Below are 14,463 nucleotides of genomic sequence, written 5' to 3' on the forward strand. Positions count from 1 at the left end.
GACATCCCACAATTAATGACAATTCACGTATGATACAGGCAGTTATAGTCAATGGAACAGAGTTTTAGATAATAAATTTTCTTTTACAATTTTTTAGGAGAAGTCTAGTTAAATACCTGTTTAAATAGGAAATAGTTAAGGGTTTTGGTTAATAGAGGAAAAAATCATTCTCATCCCAATATCTTTTATACACCATTTATACATGTTCAGTCCTATATAAAGGCATAAATTATCAGAGACAGTTTTTGAAATAAAGGTTCTTCTTCATCTACATGACAATATAAATATACAATAAAATAATTAAGTTACCCAAAACATCTGCAACGAAATGTCCTTGTGTTAAAAATAAAAATGAATTTACAATAACATTAATGCTATACAATAATGCAAGAAGCACTGATCCTTCGTGAGCTTTCTCCAACACATGCCAAGAATGTTGTGAAGTTGTCATTGTTTAATTTCGTCCTCAAAAGAATTACAGTATTTAAAGCTGTATAACTTTACATTTTCATAAAGTATATGAACACAAGAGGAGAATATTTCCAAAGTGAGAGAAGAAGAATGCACAACTTTTGGCGCAGCTGGTAGTCACCCGGCCAAGGGAGGAGAGCTGAGGCAACCTTGGGCAATGTTTTAGTTGTCCATCCGGCGGTGGAAACTGAAAGGTGCTCGTTCTACCCCCCTCCCCCTAGTGGAGAAAAGTTAACAGCGTGTCAGGAGCTGACCAAGGTTACTTATTAAAACTTCACTCGTTACTCCAGAGGGAGCAGCCGGTAAAGAAGATACTTTCCCAAGGCATGCGAACTTACTAGCATCTCGGAGAAGATGAGCCAGTTCAGCAGCACGGTCGCTGGGGATGACAGTGAGGATGCCTTATCGGTCGACCCCCTAAAGGAAGAGCTAGTGGAGATTTTTCACTTAGAGGTTGACGGTGAATGTGTTGCTGAGAAGCTTCATCTGCAAAATAACTGCCACATTTCTGGGGTGGACAGGGCAGCGAGAACGGACAGCACGACCAAGGGAGACCCCGAGACCAGAAATCATTTTTCTCTTTTCAGATGTTGCGGAAAGCAAAGTTATCCCAATAACAAGGGCACTGAGGGAAACTCGCTTTCGAAAGGTACTGGCTTTCTTGTTTACATAGGGGAATCAAACCACCATACCATGTATAATTGAACAGCTCGCACTAAATTCTTAATTTCGCTCACAGTAAAAAGTCAGGTTTTTGCAGGTCTGCGATCAAGGCAGGTCAAAAATGGGAAGCAGTCACTGAACTTTTTTACAGATGAAAGTTACTTTGAAAATCCGATGGTCTTCAGTTTGCTCCTCAGAAGAACGATGTAATGTACTCTTATGTAACGTGTGCGATTAACAGGTGTCCTTATCCTTGATAATCCAGAGTGTTTAAATTATGGTTTGGCATTTATGAAAGTTGAAGAAGATGCAGTAGAACTAACTCGTACATTTTTCAACAGTTACCGTTATTTGACACTCACTAATTATTACAAATATTTAAGCACCAGTGAACTTGCTGCGATATGACGTGGTAATTTATCTGAATGACTTTGCATTTTCCGTTTATTCACTGGGGAAGCACGTAAGCCTCTTGGCTATTACAGAGATTAATGCCTCGGTACTTTACAAAGCTCCAGTATAATACTAATAATACTAATATAATTTAATTATATATTAGTTTATGAACAATCTATACTTTAATTCTAAGATCTATTTGGACAAATCGCATTTCCTTTCTTAATATATCTTCAGACCCCATGTAGGTTTACATACGTTTATTTTCTTTAAGAAACGCTTTTTGTACCGTGCTGTGGTTTGTTACAGTAGGTGTGGTGAAATGGGCAATATTGCGAAATATAATTGTGGGTTGAAACAGAATTCGAGTGATCACCTTCATTGTAATGTTGCGAGTTTGGTAGACTACATCGACAGGGGCTGGAAAAAAAGAGGTGGAACAAGCTTAATAACACAGAAGTTGAGGAGTGCCTTAGCTTCATCCCTGGATGTTATTTTGTGTACAAAATAACAGACATGTTATAAGCAACACTTAGCCAAAGACAGGTGTCTTAGTTAACACACAATGAGGGATTTCACTAGCTCCTTCCTGCTTATACAAAGAAACTTGGCAACTCATTAAATGAAGAGGGAACATAGTTACCCAGAACTGTAGTTTACCAAAACCATGTTCTTTAAAGGTAATAATTAATTTTTTACTTGACATACAATATTTGTTTTGGAGCTCCCGTTTTTCAAAATTGTTATTCCCATTGAAAATATGTTTAAGTGTAAACATACCACATATGTTTACACTTAGGAGCATACTGGCTGAGTAATTATAAAATCTGATTGAAAAAAATATAAAACCACAGAGGAAAAAAATCAATACTTTACCACTTTCCCACAGAATATATGATTTGTAAAAAACAGTCACCTGTAAGTAAAGTCCAAACTGTGACAAGAATGTGTTTGACAAAAACTCACTAAGCCATAGTATTTGCAGAAATCTGTTGTTTTAGCTTCTCCTGGTGCTCCTGTTTGTGATGCATTTCGCAAAGGAATTGTAAATTACAAAGTATCACATGCAGTACCTGTACACCCTCCAGAGCTGACAAAACATGCAGCTCCTGAGTTGATGTTATAATATCATGTGCACATAAGTGGGCTGCTGTATGCAGGATTATGGTGTTTTACAGGGGAGCTCGGGTTCCGCTGTCCAGCAGGTGTTACAGGTTTCCTTAAATCTCCAGCTTCTCAAGACCAAAAAAATGGTTCAACAATCAAAATAAATTCAATTAGGCAATTAAAAGCCTTGAGTGAAAAGAAAGCCAGAAACCTTTCTTGCATTTTAGCTTGATTGGATAGTAGAGAGTAGTGATGGGTGCTGTCAGACCCATAATTTATTTTAACTTATTGTTGTTTGTATGGGTCTTTTTCATGAATTACTTTGTGTTCCAGTTGTATAAGATGGTCAAACATGTAAAGTTATCAGCTGTATGTAACTAAAAAACACGATTCAATAAAATAAACTAAGAAATATGACAAAGGGAATTAATTACAAGCTGGTTTATCTTGCAGACTCGGAAAAGAAACCTGCCTGTGCTGGCATCGGCCTGGTTTATTCGTTGCTGGCATCCCTGTTTTTCTCAATAGTAGCCCTTCTGGTGAAGAAAATCGATGGAATTCATGCAGTGGAAATCAGTGCTATCCGATGTTTCTTCCAGATGCTGTTTGTACTTCCTGCCATGATTTATTACAAGTAAGTCATCAGTAGTTTGTAAGAGCACTTGTCCCAAACTGTTACTCACAACTGTCAGGAAGTGGGTGTTGTCCCAACTTCTCAGACTGGTTATTACATCTTGGTAACAAAATAAATTCATTGATGGTACACAAACATTTTAAACATTTTGAATTAAGCACACATTTGAGAACTTTGTTTAAGTATGGTATGGTCGCCAGTGTTGTCACGGACACCTGTTCTCGTCACGGGTAAGAGCCAGAGTTCATGCAAACTGCGCTGTGATATGGCCCTTCCTGCTCACTAGTCACTGTAACGACGAATGTAAAGCAATGTACAGTACGAGAGAATAAGTGCAGGATGTGCAGCAAACGTTTCACTGCAGAAATGTTCCAACATGATCTGCGGGCAGAGTTAACAAGCAAATAGTATTTGTCTATAAAACTATCTTGAAGTCAAGAACAATATTTCTATTGGATTAAAAGAGATGTTTTCACGAGCCTGCTTGTTTACAATGTAATAGGGCCTTTTCACATCATTGAAGTTTTGTTGCCTCGTTCTGACTCACAGAATATGGCACTGTACATACCTGGAACTTTTGTCTATTTTGTTATGTAAATTGGAGGTTTTACAAGTTACTGTTTATGTTTGACTGTTATTGTGGTTTGATAGCATACTGTATATAAAATATAAAAATAGCACTGCAGTTTAATTTGCTGTGCCTACTTACTGTATGTTGTCCTTAATGCAGTGGGTTCAAGGTGATCTCCCTTGAAACAGGATGCGTGTAATTAATCTTACGTCTACTGAGCAGTTTTGTCTTAGCAAGACTTTAATGTATTCATGGTGATAAGCCTAAAGTGAAGCTACCAAAGCTTATTTTCTTTTTTCATGGTCTTAGTCTGTTTTGTTTGCAGAATTACAGAAACAGTTCTATACTGTAAATATGATAGTAAGGTTTATAACACACATTTTTGTAAATAATCACAGCCTGTATCGAACATTCCAAAATCACAGTTGTTATACAATCAATCCACAGAATAAACAAGGGATATTTTTTAAAACGGTGTGGTTAACAATAACCCATGGGCTTTCATTTGAATCTGAGACAGAAGAAAATTAATATTTTACGTAAAGGGGTTTAACCAAAGAAGAGAAATTAAACCCTGTTTTCCTCTCCCCTTTTTTGGGAGCTACTGAGACTGGTGTCTTTGTACACTGAGTCTTCCGACTAACTTTTACCCAGGTGAAAAAACTATTGTAGATTGTGTAGAAAGTGAGGTTTGTATTTGAATATATGGATTATGCACTCTGAATCCACTGTGCACTGTCACAACATATTATATTGATGTGAGGTATGTGTTTTCTCTTGAAGAACTGGATTCCTGGGACCAAGAGATCAGCGCATCTTTCTGTTTCTGAGAGGCTTTCTTGGGGCGAATGCAATGATTCTGCTGTACTACGCGGTGCAGCAGATGCCGCTGGCTGATGCCACAGTCATTGTCTTCAGCAACCCAGTTTTCACGGCCGTGCTGGCCTGGATTTTCCTCAAGGAGAAGTGCACCATCTGGGACTTCGTCTTTACCATATTCACGCTGACGGGAGTCATACTCATTGCGAGGCCCCCGTTCCTCTTCGGGTCTCGCGTCTCCGGGATAGAGGGGGACTACACGAACCACATCAAGGGCACCATCGCGGCCTTCACCGGCGCAGTGGGGGCGGCGTCCACTTTCGTCGTGCTCCGGAAGATGGGGAAGAGCGTTCACTACTACCTGTCCGTGTGGTACTATGCAGTCATTGGCCTTATAGAGTGCGTCATTGCCCTGTTCGTCCTCAAGGAGTGGACGGTTCCCTTCTGCGGCTGGGACAGGTGGATCCTCATGCTGATCGGGCTGCTGGGAATCGCGGGCCAGACGTTTCTCACCAAAGCGCTGCAGGTGGAGAAAGCCGGGCCCGTGGCCTTGATGAGGACGATGGACGTAGTGCTGGCCTTCATACTCCAGTTTCTGTTTCTCAACCGAACGCCGACGTGGTGGAGCCTGGGAGGGGCTATTTGTGTAATCGGCAGCACTAGCGGAGTGGCTCTTCGGAAATGGTATAACAGCACAAAACGTGCTGATAGAGTGTGAAGGTTACAGTCACATATGCTGTAGTACTACACCTCACTACTTGTGCTTTAATACTTTAGCGGTGCTAAAACAAAGAAAGAGAAACAGCTCTTTTAATTATATTATATAAGATTGCATTTATTTATCTAAAATTCCTATGATCAGGATTTTTTTAATACCTACAGTACCACTCGGCCAATTTATAGTACCCTCCTTTTGAAAACTTGTGTTATCCTGTACATCTCACTGTGTTATTGCCTTTTTCTATGGGGTTTCAGTACAGTGCAATGTAATTTCTTCTATTTTTAAATGAATGGATATCAGAGTATATTAATATACACATATTCAGGGTCTACTTCAGTCTTTTCTACTGAGGGCATGTTCATGCACATCCTATTTAAGCACTACCCATTAATAAAGGAAAACACTTATTTTTAAGAAGCAAAGCAAAACTAGTAGGCTGGATACTTAATGTGTACTGTAAATGTATGGCCTTGAATAATAAGTTTAAATAATATTACAGCATAATTGCACTTTAAACATTGTATTTAAATGCAGTCCTACTTGTTCTGTAGAACATTACTATGAAAAACTCCCCAGAGAGACATTTCACTTCTAACAGATAAGTGAATGACAATCTCATCACAAAATGCACTTTCCTAAAGGAAAGTGACAGATGGGCCCCTGCCCATGTCTCTTGAGTCATGGGAAGCAGTATCCCCCTTGATTGTAAGGGACTCTTTAATTTATTTTTTTTGTATGCGCTACTCTGTTTTCATCTAGTTTACATCTGAATACAGATGTATTCATTTCTTTATTCCCATCTTTAGCTAAGCTGAAAGTGTGCACTTTCTGCTGTAGTTGAGTTTGTAGTAGGTAATGGTTTTAAGGCCTGATTTTCCTTGTGTTTGAGCAAAGGGTAAATTGCTCACCTAGTTAATTTGCTATGGGTTGGGCACTTTGCCCACAGGGAAAATCAGGACCAAGATTGTGTTCACAAAGACAGCTTTGCAAGATGATTTTTGAGAGATTGAAAAAATATGTATGAATTTTTAAAAAGTGATATAACGAGGTTCTTTCAGTACTTAATTTAAAATGTGATGTAATTCGTTTAATCCAAGGAGACAGGTGGCATTTATTCTTTTTTTAGCTGACTTGAAGCAAATTCGTATTTTTCATAGACCTGTATAGTTATTTGACCTTATTTCAGAATCTCTAAAGTTTCATCTTTTCAATACAGTATGTAATTATGGTGTAAATACATACTGTATTATGTATAGTTATTGTGTAATACATGATATAACACATATTTTGAAGGTTTGTTTTTCAATAGACGGGGCCATCTTTGAGGATGAAATGATGAAATAGACCCATTTAGTGAACAAAAGCTTTATTTGCACTATTGCAGTGGTCTGGCCTGTATTTGATTTACCTAAGGATAAAAGTTTGTTACTTTAATATCTGTTTTACCTAAGGATATATAGTATAAAATTGTCAACATTCATAAAAGCACATTTATCAAATTGAGCATATGCATTAATATAAATGAAGTTTTTTGCACACAACAAAAGTATGCAATTTTTATCAAATGCATAGACCAAATAACTCTTAATGCAGTCTGATAAGAGCAGAAAAAAATGAATACATTTTTCTTTTTGACAAATGAGTGGTGTTTATGTAGTTCATGTTAGTAAGACTTTGAAAGAAATATATAAATCCATCCAGCTGTTCTATTGCCATGTACATAATTTAATTTTTCTTTATTAAGAATGCAACTTCTAGCTATTTTTTAGATTTAGATAAACAGTAAGTTATTTGTACCTTTACAAGTCAGATTGTTTGGATTTAATGGTCTCATGTATTATGTGTATATTTTTTAAAACTGAAAAGATTGAATTTGTTCATATTTGTAAAACGTGGTGTTTTTAAAATATATTCTTTTCATGGTTATTAATCTTTATATTTTAAAAAATAAACATCTTTAAAGCATTTTCTGCTCATTTTTCCTATCAAAATAACCTAGATGCCAAGGGGAAAAAAACAAGCTACCAGTCTTCATTAAACTGCACAACTCTACTTCCTTGTTGTCGTAATTGCCGTTATCAGATGCCCGATTTAAAATCCTTACGCAATCTGTTTGAAGTGTATACTGAATGACTGAGTGTTTAGTGTGAACACTAAACCTGCCAAGCATGTGCCTTATTCTTTTTCCCATGGAGAGCTCGAGAGTACGATTCGTGAGTGTGATCATCAGGGATCAGTTTACGCATTCCTCATCTGCCGTTTTGAGATGTATTTGACAACTTTCTGGAGAAAACCTTAATAAAACCCACAAACATACTTTTTTTTCCTTCTAAGTGGGGACTTCCCATTTACTCCCATTTGATCTGTATTTGTTTCATGAATTGCCCAAAGGTGAAAGTAGATCCTAAATGAATAGTTTCGGCACTTTCCGATTTGGAAGACGACAACATCTGTTTTGTAAAAAGAAGTTCACATCTTGGTGATGTTTCGCCGTTGTCTAACAGGAGTTACAATCTCTGTGGTGAGAGTTTCTCAAATGTTGTCCACTTGCTAGACAAATGTTATTTAGATACATCTAAAATGCTAGGTAAGTATGCCCCCTCTCTCACACACACAATGCTTAGGCTAGGTGCCAGAGCTTTCTCATCTCTCCGTGTCTAAAGATGAGCCCTTTAATTCTGTGCTGCCTGCCCTCTCAGGCTAAACCACAACAGAGCAAACAGAACCTGTCAGCTCTGAGATCAGAGAAAGGTAAACAGTGATCCTCCCGGTAATACAAGTAATGCAAACATTGTGTCAAATAAGTTACACAAACCCCCGAAATCCAATCCTTTACCTACACACGCTCAAGTGTCTGGATTAATCAGTAATGCAAATTGCTGAAGCCTGGACCCCTTACAGCACACAATCTTACATTAAGAAATGCTATACGAAAATGGCTTTTTGTCAACCGTGGTGTAACATTGATGACAAGCTCAAATTATATCAAGGCTCTGGCACTAGCAAAACTCAACACCCAGCGTTGCTCTTTTTTAATATACAAAACTATGTAAATGATAGTTCAGGTGGGTAGCTGCGTCAGCATGCGTAGGCTGCAAAGGAGGCCAAGTTATAGGTTTATTCCATATTGAAAAGTGAAAGAAAACAAAGCCGAAACATTTTTTTTTCTTCTTTTCAGCATGGAATAAACCTATTATTTGTTCCTATGTATATGATATACAGTATATACATAAGTCTATGCAAGCTAATTTAAACAATTCATTAGAAGAAACTGTGGTAAATCATGTTGTTCATTTTGCATAACAAAGACAATTTGTCTGCATAGGTGACAAAAGGTGTCAAATAAATAGGTGCCCTCAAAAAACATTGGGGCAAAAAAACTAAAATTGGCATTTCCCTGTTGTATACACAAGAAATTGAAATTCACATAAAAAATATTCTGAGTCAAAGTTCGAAAGGGCACATTTTATTTTTAGAATGTATTTTGCAAACACACTCAGTTTTCAACCAAAGCATATGTTGTGTTCATTCCCCCAAAATGTAGGTGACCATAAACATTGGGACACTTTAAGCAAATTAAAGAAGTGAAAAGGTCAGTATTCTGTTGCAAGTCCCTTGCTTGCAATAACTGCATCAAGCCTCTGCCCCATTGACATCACCAGACTCTTTGTTTCTTCACTTGAGATGCTTTCCCAGGCTTTAACTGCAGCCTTTAAATTGTCGCTTGTTGGTTGGGCTTTCTACCTTCAGTCTCCTATTGAACAAGTGAAAAGCAAGCTCAGTTGGATTCAGATCTAGGCTGATTGACTTGGGCAGTTTAAAATGTTCCAGTTTTTATGTCTGATGAACTCCTGTGTTAAGCGTGTAGTATGTTGCAGCCCAATAAGTCTGGTGCCTTTTATTTCTTACATTTTCCGACGAGATCAAGTTTATTTCTGAACTCATCCTACTGCTGCCATCTTCAGTTACAGTAAGTCACCAATAAAGACCATTGAGCCTGTTCCGGAGGCAGCCATACATTCTCCCTCCACCATGCTTTGCTGAAGAAGTGGTAAGCTTATGTTCATTTGCTGTTCCTGTTTTTCTCCACACTTAAGCCTTTCGATCACTTTGATAGTGTCACGATCATAAACCCCTCCTCTTAAGGACGCTCCAGCCCTTCCTTGTTTTCTACTCATCTCCCGCACCTGCCTCCGGTTCCAGCCCCCCGTGCTTTATAACCCAGACGTTCCTGCCTATCGGGGCTCAGCTTTGGAAGATGGACGCCCGGAAGCCCGCCTAGCCGCGAGTCCAGGAGCGACTCGACGGCATAGGCTTCACAACGGCGTCCTGACCATCTGGGTCCGGGATCAGGGGGCGTCTGGTCCTGTGACCCCCTTTTTATTCCCCCGACCCTCCGCCGGATCCCGCTCCAGTTTTTAACTCTGTTTGTCTGTCAGGATGGATCACCCGGTCTTGGACCTTTTCTACGCTCTCAGATTTGCCTCGGACTCCTTTGGACTGTTTGCCTCGGCCACACCTCCCCCCCCCCCCCGGATAGTGTTTTCTGCATAGGGTCCTAAAAGAACACTTCGTGACAGATAGATGTTTATTTTGGTTTCATCTGTCCATAACACCTTGTTCTAGAAGTCCTGTTACTCATCTCTGTATTTTTTTTTGCAAATTCCAATTAAGTTCTTCTGTTCTTGCTGCTGATGGGGGGCTTACACCTTACAGTACAGTCTCTGATTTTTTCTTGGTGATATGTTCTGCGGATTGTGATACTTGAGATTTGCATCCCCACGCTCTTGAGATTATTTTTGATTTCACTAAAAGTAATTTGGGGGGTTTTCCTTTACACTTTTAACTATTTTTCTGTCACCCACTGCATTTGTCTTTCTTGGACGCCCTGTTCTCTGCCTGTTCTTGACTCCTCCAGTTGTTTCCTTTTTCTTAAGAACATTCCGGATTATTGATTTTGCAGTGCCAAGAGTCTTACTAATTTCTCTGATGGTCATTTTCTTTCGTATCATTTTCAAAATGGCCTTCTTTTCTGTCATAGTGAGTTTTCTGGTCTTCATGTTGGTTTTCGCTGGCTAATTCAAATGAATGACTTCAGAAGCAGTTTCAAAAGACCTCAACCATGCGTACTGTAGATCTTCAAAACTCTTTTATGTGTGTGAAACGTATGCAATGTATAACAACAGGACAACCAGGACCTGTATACCTGTTTGTCCCAATACTAATGTTCATCTAAAATGTGGAGTGTTGAACAAAAAAAGTGTTGTTGTTGTATAATGGTAAAACATTTATGCATAACAATACCCATAGTTAAAAGGGGATAACATCTGCTTTTGTCTCATATCAATCTTGTGATTTGAAATCCAAATTTCCTGAGCATACACCTATAATGGACTAATTTGAACTCTTGTCTCAATAATTTTGGAGGGCACTGTGTACAGCCGTTTTATCTATCATGTAGATTGTTTTGAATAAGGACACTTAGAAATTCAAAATTACATTTAAGATATGTTTCATTTACTTATTCCAGTTTTACAAAAAGAAGATTCTAACAAGACAACAGGTTTTTCACTTTAAACTGTTCTCCACGGCTAATCACTTGTATCTGACATGACCACATCTTTATTATGATGGTTTTTGAATATGAATACTGCAGTGCTACACGGTACATAGATGGAGATGGTACCTCTTATTCAGCTAAGAGGTGATATTTTTCTCCTTTTGTACTATGGCTGTCCATTCACCGACGTGCGATGCGTGAATTGTTCGTGACAGTCTATTTAGTCACATGGTTGTGAAAAGCAAGCGCTTCATTGTTTTCAGGAAACAATGTCAAACCGAGCAACTTGTTGGCTCAATCAAATCTGTTCCAACAAAAACAAGTCAATGACCCGCACAGCAAAAGGTGCTTTTTTGTCTTCAAAAGACTAAAATACTGTTGAATTGGGTCATGTGATTTCTGGCATTTTACAGAAAGTGGTCTTTTCGGGGAACTATTGTCATTTTAATTTGTTCTTAGTTTTCTTCAGTTGTGATGAATATGTATCTATAGTTTTGCAATTCAATGCTTTATTACCAGTAATGCAATTCAGAAACCTCTCGTAATTCAAAGCAGACATTTAAATCTTGAAGAAAAGATGAGGTAGTTCTGGAATAGTTTATACAAAGAAACACACACAGTTCATTCTGTTCTTTCTGTCTGAATTCCACAGTTTTCCTCCAACAAGTGCATTGTACATATATATCCAAAAAACAATATATCCCACTGAGTACAATTAATAGTTGTTTGTCACGAGAAGTGTCCTGATTTTATTTTCTGATCTTCTGTATTTTGTTTTATGTTTTGTGTTTTTCAGTGTCTTGTGTTGAGTAGTGTATGGTCATGTTCATGATGTTGTGATGTAATGTGGTCGTGTTTGCTATATCGCACTGCAGTTGTAACATAATTAAGGAGAGTTGAAATTTAAATTTCTTCTTTTGCTTTCATTTTTTTCTGCGGTATTCTGCAGTAATAAAACTTTCATTTTAATGTTTTTTACCTCAACATATAGTTGTTGATTATTTTTCAGAAGCCCTGCCAAAGATAATTTAGATGTTTCTGCTAACATCATAACAATCAAGGATCTCGTGGTTTTGAACGATAAATTCTGATTAATCACATTTAATTATGACAAACTGATAGATGTCAGACAGATAGATAGGAAGAAACGATTGTCGGCGTACAAAAATGTGCCGTACTTCATCTCGAAGAAAGAATAAATGAAAAAAGTAACGGAAACCAGACTTAAAACTGTATTCAAACTGCAAAATGAAGGATTTGATCATATCCGCTGTTGAAATGAAATTAATACGCCAATAAAATATAAGATCTGAAACAATAATATAATTCTATGTATTGTTTGTGTACTAGGTGTATTACGAACAACTAGTAAAGTCACGCAGGAATCAATTTAAACGTTTTTAGTCTTTTTAAAAGATGCATTAGACATAGTTAGCCAGCAGGTGGCAAAGTTTACCTGGAAAACTGTTAGCAAAATGACAGCGTTAGATGAATTCCGCCTCGTGTTTAAATGTTGTATAAAGTAATTTTCTCAAATCTTCAGTCATTTACCAATAAAAAGGAAAAATTAAAAGCAAAGTGACAACTTACAAACGGAAGGCAATGCAAAAGTTTAAGTCTATTGTAATGTGAAATAAAGTTTTTATTTGATAAAGCTCGTCCCTAAAAAAAACAACTAAATATGGTAAGAGGTAAGGTTTCGCTTAAGTATTGGCTAAGAATAACTCATACAGTTTTTATAATTGGCTAGTATTACAGCTGTATTACATGAAGGACAGGCTTAGATTTTTTAGGTCAATGAAGCAGTAACCATTGAGATTATTATAAGGATTGTAAATTGCTCCTTATTATAAGGTTTGGAAAGTGTTGGTGTCAGGCTGGGATTGAGGGATAAGAGCATGGTTAGTCATTGAAGTCAGGGATAGGTTTGTAGATAGTGCTTTAAAAATAACTCTAGATCTTGTCTTCTGCTCTAAAAAATAACTTTATAATCTTTTCACAATACCTAATACAAGCTAAGTCACCTATTCTTCCCTCAGAACCTAACCCTAAGACTATGTTAGACCAATAATGTCATAGCTCCAACCCTAAACTTAACCTTAACCCTGTTTGAAACTCTATCTATATCCTGTACCTAACCCTAATTGGAACTCTATAACAGTAATTTGAATGATATAATGGGCATAAGGTAGGATAAGCATCTATATTAAAGATTAATATGATTGAATTAGACATAATGAGGTGTTGTGAAGAGATAGGTTGCTGACAGGGTTAATGATTACTAATGCTGGGCTATACTTTGGCTGAGGTAAAAAGCTGGGTTTCAATCAATTTGCCATGATGTGTTAGTTTAAGACCAGGATACACTTACAGAGACAAATGTAATTATAAAGGATTCAGGATAAAGGATTATGCATGTTGTTATTTTATTGTGTTGTGTAGTTTCTATGTAGGAAATATGTGTTTTTTAGCCTCATTCAAAAAGCATTACTGAAAATGTTAATAATGAAAATCTTCCAAATAAAGTACAAATGCTAATTAAAAAGTGTAGTATCTTTTTTGTGTTATATTTTACAATTATATATCTTAAATCTTCATTATTTCAACTCTTTAAAAGGCAGATATTCCTTCCATAGAAATAGAAATAACAGAAAACAAGGGTTTGAATCTCCAGTTCTTACAAAAATAATAACATTTATTTTATATACAGTAGCATTTTCAACGTACATCATCTCAAGTCTGAAAAATAAAACAAACAAAAGAGACATTTGCACAAATCAAACAGATAATTAAACAATTCAAAGCTAGACTGTAAAAGTGAGTTTTAAGACAAGAACTGATTGATTTGCGAGATCTGATATGCGATGGGAGATCATTCCACCGCTTGGTTAAACACAACAGAAAGCACGTTATCCCAGGAAGTGTCAGTGCCCAGAGCCTCATTTTGGGGAAAAGAGAAAGACCAGAGTCCAAAAAGCATCAATGGCATATACTGTAGGTGTAGGTAGTTAACAGTTTAATGATGTAGTCAAGAGTCAGATTCTTCAGATTTTTAAAGGTGAGCCCCAGTAGTTTGAATCTTATTCTGAAATCCACACAAAAGCAACAGCAAGCTGGAAAAGTCGAAAGCATGTGTTCGTTTTTCTACATTACTCTGGGAGAGATTCGTAAGACACCTTCAGAACATAGCGAACATGAACTCCAAATGCAAAGCTCTGGCTAAAATTGATCCCAAGATTTCCCAGTCCTTGCAATTCTTGCTTCAAAGCTCCTATTTGTTTTCCCTTAATAGAATTTCAGAATGTTCCATAATGAGACACAATGTCGGAACATTATACTGTATATGCTGGCAGGTAAAAGATAATGGTGTTGAACATTCCCCAGAATATTAGTCCTGAGGCCACCTAATTATTATGGATGCTGTATTATGAGTAAGCTGGCTTCAATGAACCCATGCTTTGTGAATGGCAGGATAGTATTTCCAGACTAACCCCTACAGTTTTATTTGTCAGTTATGAGCG

The 14,463-nt window shown here is 37.3% G+C and overlaps 1 protein-coding gene across 1 annotated transcript; it reads left to right on the forward strand.

The window, feature by feature from the left end:
- Positions 1-680: 680 nt before the first annotated feature.
- On the forward strand, positions 681-7,347 carry slc35g1 (solute carrier family 35 member G1). Its single transcript, XM_088634730.1, has 3 exons — positions 681-1,120; positions 3,091-3,271; positions 4,626-7,347. Exons 1-3 carry the CDS (start codon positions 826-828, stop codon positions 5,377-5,379), a joined length of 1,230 nt encoding a protein of 409 aa, XP_088490856.1. The 5' UTR covers positions 681-825; the 3' UTR covers positions 5,380-7,347.
- The last annotated feature ends 7,116 nt before the right edge of the window (positions 7,348-14,463 follow it).

This window comes from Lepisosteus platostomus, chromosome 6, assembly GCF_059453375.1.
Source record: "Lepisosteus platostomus isolate fLepPlt1 chromosome 6, fLepPlt1.hap1, whole genome shotgun sequence".
Taxonomy (NCBI): domain Eukaryota; kingdom Metazoa; phylum Chordata; class Actinopteri; order Semionotiformes; family Lepisosteidae; genus Lepisosteus; species Lepisosteus platostomus.

What these genes read in the sequence shown, in the direction of transcription:
- slc35g1 (XM_088634730.1), top strand. Translation starts at nt 826, where the DNA reads ATGAGCCAGTTCAGCAGCACGGTCGCTGGGGATGACAGTGAGGATGCC. An exon ending in GGGAAACTCGCTTTCGAAAG is followed by an intron (nt 1,121 to 3,090) that starts GTACTGGCTTTC and finishes TTTATCTTGCAG; the next exon opens with ACTCGGAAAAGAAACCTGCC. An exon ending in CCTGCCATGATTTATTACAA is followed by an intron (nt 3,272 to 4,625) that starts GTAAGTCATCAG and finishes TTTCTCTTGAAG; the next exon opens with AACTGGATTCCTGGGACCAA.